Below are 13,101 nucleotides of genomic sequence, written 5' to 3' on the forward strand. Positions count from 1 at the left end.
AGACTTCCCAGGCTCTTTGGAAGCAAGAAAAGGTGGGGGTGGGGAGGGCAGAAAGGAGGATGGGCAGACAGGTGCAGCCCTCAGCAGGTGCTCCGCCTTCAGAGCTCAGCAGATGCGGCGGATAAGAAGCCAGTGAAGAGTGTGGATGTGGTTTAGAAGAGAATGGAATCACAACCTATAACATAAAAAACTCCACGTAGACTTTGCCTGCAAGACTGTCAGTTTAAACACGAGAATGGTAAACTTAGATGAAAAATAAGTATAGATTTCTCAAGCATTTATATTACTTCTTCCCCATCCTCTATTTCTTAATTCCTGAAATTTATATCAGGACTGTATATTTGAACCCTTTTTACTCATCCATCCGTTCATCCATTCATTCATTTAGTAGGTAGTTACTGAGCACCTGACACGTGCTAGGACTCTTCTAGGCATTGGGGATACAGCAGGGAACAAAAGAAAATCCTTGACTTTATTATAGAGTTCACATTCCAAGGAGGAGAGCAGACAATAAGGAAATACACAACCTGTCAGGTGATATTAAGTGCTAAGACAAATGAAGCAGGGTGAGAGGAGTAAAGAGTGGCAGGGGAAGGAGGCTGCCGTTTTATATGTGACAAATGTGATCTGTGAGCAGAGACATGATAGGGTTTGGGAGCAAGCTGTGAGGCCACCAGGAGGAGCAGCAGCCGACACAGAGGGGAAGTGAGGCCGACTCCTCCAGGCCAGGATCACTTGGTCTACTGGAGAATAGCAAGGAGGCCAGGAAGCAAGGGAGAGTGTTAAAAGATGAGATCAGAGAGAGAACAAAGGAAGGCAGGGAATGGGGACTGCTCACATTCCGGGGAGAAGGGAAACCACTGAGGGGTCTGGGCAGAAGAATGAAGGGGCCAGACTTATGATTCAAACCAAAGAGCTCCATCTGCAATGGATGAAAAGGGTAGAAGCAGGGAGACCAATGAGGGGATTATTGGAGAAACCCAAAGCAGAGCTGATGGGCCAGGGTGCTTGGGGTAGAAGTGGGTTCTCATCCTGGAACCCCTATTTCTACCTATTCCTTCTTTACTTTTTTTCTTTTTCGTCACTTCTTTATAGCATGTAACCTTTTTCCTGTTCTCTGCTAAAGACTAATGAGAGAAAATAGGAATAAACAACAGTATAGACATGAATCATAGAATTTGCAGTTATATAGTTTTGAGGCCGACCAGGGGTTTTGTTCTGGATCTGTCTGGTCATCTCTCACCTCCCTGCCACCCCTAAAAAGGTTGCTGAGTATGGGGCTGGGCTCAGATTATGATAACACTGTTCCAGGCTACACATTTAGAAGGCGCTGCTGTGGATGGGAGAGAGGATCAGCAAGTCCTATGAAGGGGGGACTCAGGGTCAGGGTCTTCCCTATTTCTGTTGATTAGGAAACTCAGCCATGAGCTTAGATCTAATATTGATCATGTCCAGGATGCTCTGAAAATGTTTCCTTGTGGAAATTGCTCCCATCACTGGCAGTTCTACAGAGGGAAATTATACAGGAATGGAGAACTGCAGCAAAGGCAGGAGGCACTGCCTGGATCATAGAACGTCAGTGCTGGGAGTGACCTTAGAGATCGTATCAGGCTGGGACTAGACAAACGGAGGAGTCTCAACTACCAGGCCCATCTTCGTTCCACTCACTGTGCTGACTCTCCAAACAATAGGCAGCCCTTGCTGGGAGAGCTGTAGAGATGGTTTTCAGCGTCTCTGTGTTCATCCCATCACAGGGTGACTGGTTTATTTGCCTTTCGCTCCTAAACAGTAATGAATCCTTTCTTTTTGTTTTCAACCCCAGGGGTTGCCCTTCTCTCAGACATCTATCCTGAGAAAATCTTGCCGGACTTGTTGGCTCAATATGACAGCGGCAAAGACAAGCACACACCAGAGACCAGAATGAAAGTCGGGGAAGTCCTTATGCGAATCGTCAGGGCATTAGGTGAGTTTTCTTGTTTCATCCACCTGGAAAAGGGTGGAGGATCAGTGTGACTTTGAAACTAAAATGTGTGTACCTGGGGGCTTGTTACACTAGTGTGGTGAGGGTAGTTTGAGTGCTGGGATGAACTAGTACCCATTTAGGAATTTAGGAAATATTCAGATGCCTACTATGAGACTGAAAGCAACAATGTCCTTTTTCTTAAACCTGCTTAGTCTCTCGCCAGGTGCGGTGGCTCCTGCCTGTAATCCCAGCATTTTGGGAGGCCGAGGCAGGTGGATCACCTGAGGTCAGGAGTTCAAGACCAGCCTGGTCCACATGGTGAAACCCTGTCTCTACTAAAAATACAAAAATTAGCTGGGCTTGGTGGTGTACGCCTGTAATCCCAGCTACTCGGGAGGTTGAGGCAGGAGAATTGCTTGAACCTGGGAGGCAGAGGTTGTGGTGAGTCGAGATCATGCCACTGCACTCCAGCCTGGGCAACAAAATGAGATTCCATCTCAAAAATAACAACAACAACAAAAAACTGCTTAGTCTGCTTCCCCGGGAGCTGTGTTGGGCCCTGATTTTCAATGGAGCTGGAATTAGAAGTCTCACACTTGAGCAGCAGCAAGCACAAAAAGTAGAGGAATATCAGCTGGGCACCGTGGCTCACACCTGTAATCTCAGCACTTTGGGAGGATCACTTTAGGCCTGGCAGGAGTTCAAGACCAGCCTGGGTAACGTGGCAAAACCCCATCTCTACCAAAAATTAGCCAGGAGTGGTAGCACACACCTGTAGTCCCAGCTACTCAGGAGGCTGAGGTGGGAGGATCACCTGAGCCTGGGAGGTCGAGGCTGCAGTGAGCAATGATTGTACCACTGCACTCCAGCCTGGGCAACAGAGCGAGACTCAGAAATAAAGAAGAGGAATGTCAAGCAGGGAAGGAAGAGTGCTGACTCTTGCTGAATGTCTACTGCGTGCCAGGTTGTCCATATATATATTCTCATCTAATTTCCCAACAAATCTTGTAAACAGGCTGTTACTAAACCTGTTTTACAGATGAAGAAACCGTAGCTCAAACATCTTCAGCAATTTGTCCAAGACTCATTCAGCTGGTAAGTGATAGTGCTGAGAACTGAACCACCAACTTGAAGGAAGTTACTCTAGGCTGTATAAACTGACAATAGTAGTTAAGGGATAGGCTCTAGACTTACACTGCCTCACTTCAAATCCTGAACTGCTGCTGCTTTTTTTTTTTTTTCTCGGTAGAGGTGGGGTCTCACTATGTTTTCAGGCTAGTCTCAAACTCGTGGACTCAAGCAATCCTCCCACCTCAGCCTCCCAAAGTGCTGGGATTATAAGCATGAGCCATTCTGCTTCTTATTGGCTATGTGGTCAGGGAAATGTTTCTTTCTTTTCTTTTTTTTTTGTTTTTTTCAAGACAAGGTCTTACTCAGCCACCCAGGCTGGAGAGCAGTGGTGCATTCATGGCTTACTGCAGCCTGAACCTCCTGGACTCAAGTTATCCTCCCTCCTCAGCCTCCCACATAGCTGGGACTACAGGCATATGCCACCATACCCAGTTAATTTTCTATTTTTTGTAGAGACAAGGTCTCACTATGTTGCCCAGGCTGGTCTCAAACTCCTGGGCTCAAGTAATCCTCCTGTCTCTGCCTCCCAAAGTGCTGGGATTACAGGCATGAGCCATCGCGCCCAGCTGAGGGGAACATTTCTTAACCTTGGGTGCCTGAGCGTTCTAATGTGTAAAATGATGATATTATTAGTTTGGTTTTTGTTGTTGTTGTTGTTGTTGTTATTTTTGCAACAGTGTCTCCCTCTGTTGCCCACATTGGAGTTCATTGGCACGGTCATGGCTCACTGCAGCCTTGACCTCTTAGGCTCAAGGTATCCTTCTACTTCAGCCTCTTGAATAGCTGGGACTAGAGGTACATGCCACCACGCCTGGCTAATTTTTGTATTTTTGTAGAGATGGGGTTTTACCATGTTGCCCAGGCTGGTCTTGAACTCCTGGCCTCAAGCAGTCTTCCCACCTTGGCTTCACAAAGTGCTGAGATTACAGGCATGAGCCGCTGCACCCAGCCAGAATGAGGATATTAATAACACTTAACTCATAGGGCTGTTGTAAAGATTAAATAAGGTAATTCTTACAATAGTATTTGGCATACAATAAGGGCTCAGTAAAATTTTATTTTTGCCTACGCAAAAAAGATTTAAACATTTCTTAAAGATTAAAAATGAAGGAAAACAAATATTTTTTGCTGTTTTTTGAGTGCTCATATGAAGCTAGGAGGTGGGACTCTAGGGAACAAGGACAAAGAAAACAATAGTTCATTCTGAAGAGAGAGGTTAAATTAAGATGAATTTCTCCATAAGCCAGCAAGTATACTTTGAATATTTTTATACTGGGCTATATAACATAGAATTGAGAGAAGATTCATTTATTTAACCTGTGCTCCATAGACTTAACCATTAGCTGTCACACTGAATATCACTAGAAGCCTTAAAATAAGGCAAATCAATCATACAGGTGAGAGCCAGTGGTGTACAGTATCCATTTGAGCCAGCTAGCGGCCATATTGAATTTTGAGAATGAGGTTCCGTTTTAGGACTGTGTTCTTGTCATGCATGGCCTATATCAGATTGTGTTATAAAGTATAGCTGTTGGTGGTTAATATTTGGCTTAATAACAGTGCCACACTTCTTTTATTCTTTAAGTTATATCAGCACTTCTTAGGTACTGCTGTATTTGTCCTTGGCTTTTTAGTAATTCCATTATATGCTCACTAGCCTATTATCTAAGGCAGAAAAAGAAGATGTAATCTCAACTTCAGCTTGGGCAATTTGTCTGTGAGCTGTAGTAAAACTTGTAAATTTTACTCTTTATCCGGTAGGTGAAGATTTTGGAGAACAAAATGGAGGTGGGGTAGCTTTTTGCCACTTGCATCAGATCACACTGAATTCCTCCTTCATCAGCACGTCAGAGGATTTATAGAAATTCCATATAGCCATGCACTGTTTGTACGGACATAGCCCTTAATTTTCCTAATTTCTAGGTGACTGTTCTGGCTAAGGATGATAGAACCTAGGTCTCCAACCACTTAAATCCTTTTATCAGTGAAAGGAGAATTACTTGAGAGTGAAATTTATTTTGTTTTTGTTTTTGTTTTTTTCTGACCAATGGATTCATGTCACAGAGAGTGAAATTTATTTATTTATTTATTTATTTATTTATTTAATTTTTTTTTTTTTTTTGAGATGGAGTCTTAGCCGGGCGTGGTGGTTCACGCCTGTAATCCCAGCACTTTGGGAGGCCAAGGCGGGCGGATCACGAGACCGAGACCACGATCAAGAGATCGAGACCATCCTGGCCAACATGGTGAAACCCCGTCTCTACTAAAAATACAAAATTAGCTGGGCGTGGTGGCACGTGCCTGTAGTCCCAGCTACTCAGGAGGCTGAGGCAGGAGAATCTCTTGAACCCGGGAGGCAGAGGTTGCAGTGAGCTGGGATTTCACCACTCCAGCCTGGCAACAGAGCCAGACTCCGTCTCAAAAAAAAAAAGAGATGTCTATCACCCAGAGTGGAGTGCAATGGCGCCATCTTGGCTCACTGCAGCCTCCGCCTCCTGAGTTCAAGCGATTCTCCTGCCTCAGCCTCCCGAGTAGCTGGGACCACAGGCCCACACCACCACGCCCGGCTAATTTTTGTATTTTTAGTAGAGACAGGGTTTCACCATGTCGGACAGGCCAGTCTCGAACTCCTGACCTCAGGTGATCTGCCCGCCTTGGCCTCCCACAGTGCTTGAATTACAGGTGTGAGCCACTGCACCCAGCTGAGAGTGAAATTTAAAAATACATTTTTTTCTAAGAAGAAAGATGAACTTTCTGTATTTGCCTTAGTTCTGAATTTGGATCTAAAACATGCCAGACAAGTACACCATTATAATAAACCATTCTCTCATAGTAGGTGTGAAGGGTGTACCACTGGGATTATCAGAGCTGAGAAGAATATAAACCATACATAGACAACGTCAACGTAACATGTATTTTTTCTGGTAGACCTCTACCTTTGGGATGATAAATATTAAAAGTGCATATTTCAGAGTCCCCATTGGCCAGTCCAAATCATTTCCTGGGGTGAAAGTGGAGGTGGGGGTGAAGGGCTGGATAGAGTTGAAGTGAGGCCTTACTCCTCCTTACATGCTCTTATAATTAGCCCAATTTCCAAAACAGCCTTCTGGCATTTCAAAGCAAATTCCACTAATTCTCAAAGTTCCCTTCTTTCTGTAGCCTACTCTTCAGTGTCCAACTGTAAACATAGCCTTAGCTTTAACTGCTGGTTTCTGTTTCACATCATCAGCTTGTCCTGGTGCATAGTTGAAGTGGTGTGTTGAAATCCTTTGAATAACATTAAAGCCCAATTTGACAACATAGCCAAAATTCTTTGTTTTCTAGTGTTGTGGAAATGCTGTGAACAGCCACTTGGTAAAGCTTCTCTAATAAGTCCCCTAGTTCCATCAGCCTAGGCCTTGCTCTCTCCCCACCTCTACCTCTTCTCTGCAGTGGGGGGAGTTGGTGGGAGAATGTGGCCCACCCGTGGGAGCAGGGTGCAGTACACTGTGTTACTTCTCTGCATCACGCTAGTTCCCTAGCCACACCTACTTGTCTTCCTGCCACTAGATCATGGTGCAAAATCAGCAGGAGCGTTTTTTCTTTCCATTAAAAAAAATTGAGGTAATACATATATACAGTAAAGTATATAAAGTATATGAATTTCTTTTTTTTTTTTTTTTTTTTTGAGACAGGGTCTCGTTCTGTTGCCCAGGCTGGAATGCAGTGGTGCGATCATGGCTCACTGCATCCTTGACCTGTCAGTCTGATCTGCCTCCCTCAGCTTCCCGAGTAGCTAGGACCACAGGTGTGCGCCACCATACCTGGCTACTTATTAAATTTTTTATAGAGATGGGGTCTTGCTGTGTTCCCCAGGCTGATCCCGACCCCCTGGGCTCAAGCAATCCTCCCACCTCCACCTCCCAGTGTGCTGAGATTAAGGCGTAAACCACAGCACCCAGCCTGAAGTATATGAATTTTTTTTTTTTTTCTTGACACGGAGTCTTGCTCTGTCGTCCAGGCCAGAGTGCAGTGATGTGATCTTGGCTCACTGCAACCTCCACTTCCCAGGTTCAAGGGATTCTCCAGCCTCAGCCTCCCGAGTAGCTGGGACTACAGGTGCGTGTCACTGCGTCCAGCTAATTTTTGTATTTTTAGTAGAGATGGGGTTTCATCATGTTGGCCAGGCTGGTCGCAAGCTCCTGACCTCAGTTGATCCACCCACCTCAGCCTCCCAAAGTGCTGGGATTAACAGGTGTGAGCCACTGCGCCGGGCCCAGGAATATTTTTGAAGGTATTTATTGCTAAAATGTCTTCCAGAGAAGTTGTGCCGGTTTATATTATCAATGTTTGTCTGTACCCTCGAAAGTATGATATATTCTATGTATTATCATTTTTAAAAATCTTTATCAAGAAGATATATAAATTAATGCTATCTTGTTTTTATTTCCATTTATTCAATTGATAAGGTTAAATATTTTCCATATATTGACTAGCTAAGATTCTGTGTATGTGGAGGGTGTGCATGTGTGTGTGAGAATTACATATTCTAGTCTGTTGTTTTTTAATTAGGGTATCGATTTTGTTTTTTGACTTTTTTTTTTTTTTTTTTTTTGAGACGGAGTCTCACTCTGTCGCCCAGGCTGGAGTGCAGTGGCTCAGTCTCAGCTCACTGCAACATCCGGCTGCCAGGTTCAAACAATTCTCCTGCCTCAGCCTCCTGAGTAGCTGGGACTACAGACGTATGCCACCATGCCTGGCTAATTTTTTTTGTTATTTTTAGTAGAGACGGGGTTTCACCATGCTGGCCAGGCTGGTCTCGAACTCCTGACCTCGTGATCCTCCCGCCTCAGCCTCCCAAAGTTCTGGGATTACAGGCGTGAACCACCAACGCCCTGCCCTTGTTTTTTGATTTTTAAAAGTTATATGTATTTAAAGATCTTGAACCATTGACATCTATATCGTAAATATTTTCTTTTAGTTTTGTTCATATTTTCTTTTTCATTTTGTTTTTGACACACAGAAGTTTTTAATTTCAATGAAGGTAAATCTATCTTTTCCCTTATGATTTTTCTCTTATATAGAAAAGAGCTTTCCCACACCAGGATTACTAAGTATGAATCTATCTGTCTGTCTGTCTCTCTCTCTCTCTCTCTCTATATATATATATATTTTTTTTTTTTTTTTTTTTTGAGATAGGGTCTTGCTGTGTTCCCGAGGCTGGACTTAAACTCCTGGGCTCAAGCAGTCCTTCTGCCTTAGCCCCGTGATTAGCTGGGATTATGCACACGAGCCACTGCACCTATATAGTTCCAGCTACTCAGGACTCCGAGGTGGGAGGATCTCTTGAGCCCAGGGGTTTGAGGTTGTTATGAGTAGCTGGAACTATAGGTGTGTGCCACCACGCCCAGCGAGGCTTTATATATTTTTATGTCTACTTTTCAATGTAGAAAATATTGTGGAAGGAGGCTGGGCGAGGTGGCTCACACCTGTAATCCCAGCACTTTGGGAGGCCGAAGTGGGCAGATCACAAGATCAGGAGATCTAGACCATCCTGTCTAACACGGTGAAACCCCGTCTCTGCTAAAAATACAAAAAATTAGCCGGGCATGATGGCATGCGCCTGTAATGCCAGCTAGTTGGGAAACTGACGCAGGAGAATCTCTTGAATCTGGAGGCAGAGGTTGCAATGAGCTGAGATCACACCACTGCTCTCCAGCCTGGGCAACAGAGTGAGACTCCATCTCAAAAAAAAAAAAAAAGAATTGTGGAAAGATTTTGGTTCAGTCTCTTTTATTTAAGGAACAATTTAGGAGTTTTTGTACTCCTAGAAATTTAATCTTAACACGTTGTTAAATTACCAATCATTCCAAATGTTTTTCCATCTGTTTCCTCTTATGTGGTCCAATGTCAATGTTGACAATAACTTGTGGATTGTTACATGTCATTGAATTTCTTTTTTCTTTTTCTTTTTTTTTTTAGACAGAGTCTTGCTCTGTTGCCCAGGCTGGAGTACAGTGGCGTGGTCTCAGCTCACTGCAACCTCTGCCTGCTGGATTCAAGCAATTCTCCTGCCTCAGCCTCCTGAGTAGCTGGGATTACAGCCATGCACCACGACACCTGGCTAATTTTTGTATTTTTAGTGGAGACGGGTTTTTGCCATGTTGGCCAGGCTGGTCTCGACCTCCTGACCTCAGGTGATCCACCTGCCTCGGCCTCCAAAAATGCTGGAATTACAGGCGTGAGCCACTGCACCCAGCCCATTGCATTTCTTAAAACTTCTCTTAAAATATAACATATTTTCTGTTTAGTAATATGTTCCTGATATTACTATTACTGCACCCAAGATAGTGAATTGGTCATTGGGATGTTACTTGGCAAATTGAATTAAATCAAAAGGGATTATTAAATGCATCTTTGTGGGTATTTCCTTTTGCGATTGCCTAGAGAATTTATCTGATCTGCTGTAGACCACACTCCTTTCTCACATATGCCTGATGCCTGATTTGGAATGCTCCAGAATTCAAAACGTTTTGAGCACTGACATGACACACTCAAAGGAAATGCTCATTGGAGCATTTTAGATTTTAGGATTAGGGATGCTCAACCAGTATATATTCTGCAAATACTCCAAACTCCAAAAAAAAATTCAAAATCTGAAAAACTCCAAAGCATTTCTGTCCCAAGTGTTTCAGATAAGAGATATTCAACCTATGTCTTCTCTTTCTTTGGCAGTGTCTGGAGACACTTTTGATTGTTAGAACTGGCTGGGGAGGGGATTATTATGGCATGTAGTAGAGGCCCAGGATACTGCCAGGCATCCTAAAATGCATGGGATGGCCACCTACAACAAAGAAGATGTGGCTCAAAATGGCAGTAAGGCCCCTGTTGAAACACCTTGTTCTAGAGCCCACGTGGGCCATTCTGTTTCTTTCAAATGTGTTAAATCCAGGGCTGCCACATATAATTATGCAGGTTGTTCACTGCTGTATAAACTCCTAGGGGCCTCATTATATGAATGGCATGCTCTGGAGTTGTATAATATAGAACCTATGTAGTCATCCTGCTGGCCCTAACTAAATTCTAGCCTATCTCTTACCATTTTTTTTTTTAAACAGAGTCTCACTTTGTCGCTCAGGCTGGAGTGCAGTGGTGCAATCTTGGCTCACTGCAACCTCTGCCTCCTGGGTTCAAGTGATTCTCCTGCTTCAGCCTCCTGAGTAGCTGGGATTACAGGCACCTGCCACCATGCCCTGCTAATTTTTGTATTTTTAGTAAAGACATGGTTTCACCATGTTGGCCAGGCTGGTCTTGAACTGCTGACATCAGGTGATCTACCCACCTCGGCCTCCCAAAGTGCTGGGATTACAGGCGTAAGCCACCATGCCCTGGCCTTTTTTTTTTTTTTTTGTAGAGATAGGGTCAATTACAGGTGTGAGCCACCACACCCAGCCTTCTTTTTTTTTTTTTTTTTTTGTAGGGACAGGGTCTCACTATGTTGCCCAGGCTCGTCTCGAACTCCTGGGCTCAAGCAATCCTCCCACCTCAGCCTCCCAAAGTGCTGAGATTACAGGCATGAGCCACGGTGCCTAGCCCTCTATTTCACCTCTATTAGAAGCTTCCTATATATGCCTCTTACCCTTTATTTCCTTACCCTTTAGATCATAAAATGAACTAAAGTATATTTTTAAATTATCCTTTGTATTTAGAGAATATTTCATGTTCCTTGCTAATATTTATTTCTCCTCCAAAGGGATCAGAAGAGAAAATGAAGTTTTTTTTTAGTTGCTGTGTTGCTCCTGCATCACTTCAGGATGCCTCAGATTTGCAGATCTTGTTATTTCTTTTTTTTTAATTTTGATTTTTTTTTAGAGACCAGTACCCAGGCTGTTCTCAAACTCCTGGCCTCAAATGATCCTCCTGCCTTGGCCACTCAAAGTGCTGGAACTACAGGCGTGAGCCACTGCACTGGGCTGAAGTTACATCTTATTTGTATGTGTCTCTCATTTGGATACCCAGCTTGGGTCAGAAATCCTTGACGGAAAAACAATTTATGTCCACCTCTGCCCATAGTAACACCCAAATACTCTCTGAATTCTAATTTAGTTTCCTGTTTTTGTCAATTTCTAAGTCATATAAATTCCTGGGTTATTTGGTTGCCCTTTCTAATGCTCAAAATTCTTTATCTTGAAAACGCTTATTTTTTTTTTTCTTAATCCTGGGGATGGGACATTAATGTAGTCCAGTTCAGAAACATTAATTGAGTAGCTACTGAGTGGTTGGGTTCTGTGCCAGTAGCTGGCAACAGGAGCATGAAAAAGCAGCGGTCTCTTCCTGCAAGGAGCTTATCATTTAGAGGGAGAGGTCAACTCATACACAAATTGCATTGGTAAGAAGCCTGGCCCATGGAAGGAGAGGCCTGTATAGAGTATTGTGGGGCACAGAAGAAATGGTCATGTCTGTCCTTTTTCTTCTCCAAACCCTGCAGTTGAGTGTGGCAGTGTGCTACAAGGCTACATCAGTTCCTCATCGTCATCACAGCACAACAGGTCCGTTTTTGAAAAATAGCTTTTGTAAGGCCAGGCGTGGTGGCTCATGCCTGTAATCCCAGCACTTTGGGAGGCCGAGGCGAGCGGATCATGAGGTCAGGAGATCAAGACCATCCTGGCTAACACGCTGAAACCCCATCTCTAATAAAAATACAAAAAATTAGCCAGGCATGTTGGCGGGCATCTGTTGTCCCAGCTACTCGGGAGGCTGAGGCAGGAGAATGGTGTGAACCTGGGAGGCGGAGGTTGCAGTGAGCCGAGATCATGCCACTGCACTCCAGCCTGGGCAACAGAGCAAGACTCCATCTCAAAAAGAAAAAAAGAAAAATAGCTTTTGTATGATAGTTTTCAGAGATTTCCATTTCACAGCACAGGCTTAAATTCAGGTGAAAAGGGAGGTTGGAAGTGTGAGTAATTGGATACCAGTCTGGGAGTTTAGCATTCATGGATTTCAGCAGCAATAAACAACAGTCAAGCATTAGAGCTCACGTATTTTTAAAGAAGAAATTTTCATCAAAACTCAGGATCAAATGAAATGCTCCCTGCCGAGTCTGCCTAGGCTGGCATCAATGTAGTTCAATTCAACAAACATTTATATTAATATAAATGGAAATACTAATATGGCCAGAATTGAAGGTTGAAATCCAGACTAAGTAACTATTTTTCCTTTCCCGTTTCTCTTTTTCTTTCTCACATCAATTTTTTGATGGCTATAACTTATTACTGATATAATAAGGGGAAGGGAAAAGTCTATAGATTGAACTATACTTCCTACTTATATTAGACAGTTTGGATTTTTTTTTTCAAGATGGGATCTTGCTCTGTTGCCCAGGCTAGAGTGCAGTGGTGCCATCACTGGTTCACTAGAGCTTCCACCTCCTGGCCTCAAGCCATCATCCCACCTCAGCCTCCCGAGTAGCTAGGACTGTAGGCATGCGTCCCCACGCCCAGCTAATTTTTTTATTATTTGTAGATGTGGGGTCTCACTATGTTGCCCAGGCTGTTCTCAAACTCCTGAGCTCAAGTGATCTGCCTGTGTCAGCCTCTCAAAGTGTTGGGATCACAGATGTGAACCACCACACCTGGCCTGGAAAAATATTTAAAAGTATGAAAAAGAAAATAATCACCTATAATTTCACTTTGGAGTAACCACTCTTTGTTTACATTTTGATGTATTTTCTTCAAGCTTTTTTTTTTCTTTCTCAGAATTGTAATTACACTGTGTGTATATATACTGCTTTTTTTTTTCTTGGTTAACATTATTTGTAAGTACTTTCCTATGTCATTAAATATTTCTTTGTTGTTGTTAATTTTTTTTTAATAGAAATGGTGTCTCACTATGTTGCCCAGGCTGGACTCCAACACCTGGGCTCAAGTGATCCTCCTGCCTCGGCCTCCCAAAGTGTTAGGATTACAGGCGTGAACTACCATGCCTGGGCTATTTCTTGAAAATATAATATTGACTGTGTTATAATCTAA

The 13,101-nt window shown here is 43.5% G+C and overlaps 1 protein-coding gene across 6 annotated transcripts in view; it reads left to right on the top strand.

Moving 5' to 3' along the window:
- TANGO6 (transport and golgi organization 6 homolog) overlaps positions 1 to 13,101 on the top strand; it is a 242,621-nt gene that overhangs the window by 130,417 nt on the left and 99,103 nt on the right. For 4 of the 6 annotated variants that reach the window (XM_054454111.2, XM_063654474.1, XM_054454112.2 and 1 more), the window contains exon 15: positions 1,823 to 1,963. In XM_054454111.2, the coding sequence (XP_054310086.2) occupies positions 1,823 to 1,963 (141 nt within the window). Of the gene's footprint in view, positions 1 to 1,822; positions 1,964 to 9,055; positions 9,488 to 13,101 lie in introns of those variants that run through there. The other 2 variants (XM_054454113.2, XM_063654476.1) reach the window with 1 other exon arrangement.

This window comes from Pongo pygmaeus, chromosome 18, assembly GCF_028885625.2.
Source record: "Pongo pygmaeus isolate AG05252 chromosome 18, NHGRI_mPonPyg2-v2.0_pri, whole genome shotgun sequence".
NCBI classification, from domain to species: Eukaryota; Metazoa; Chordata; class Mammalia; order Primates; family Hominidae; genus Pongo; species Pongo pygmaeus.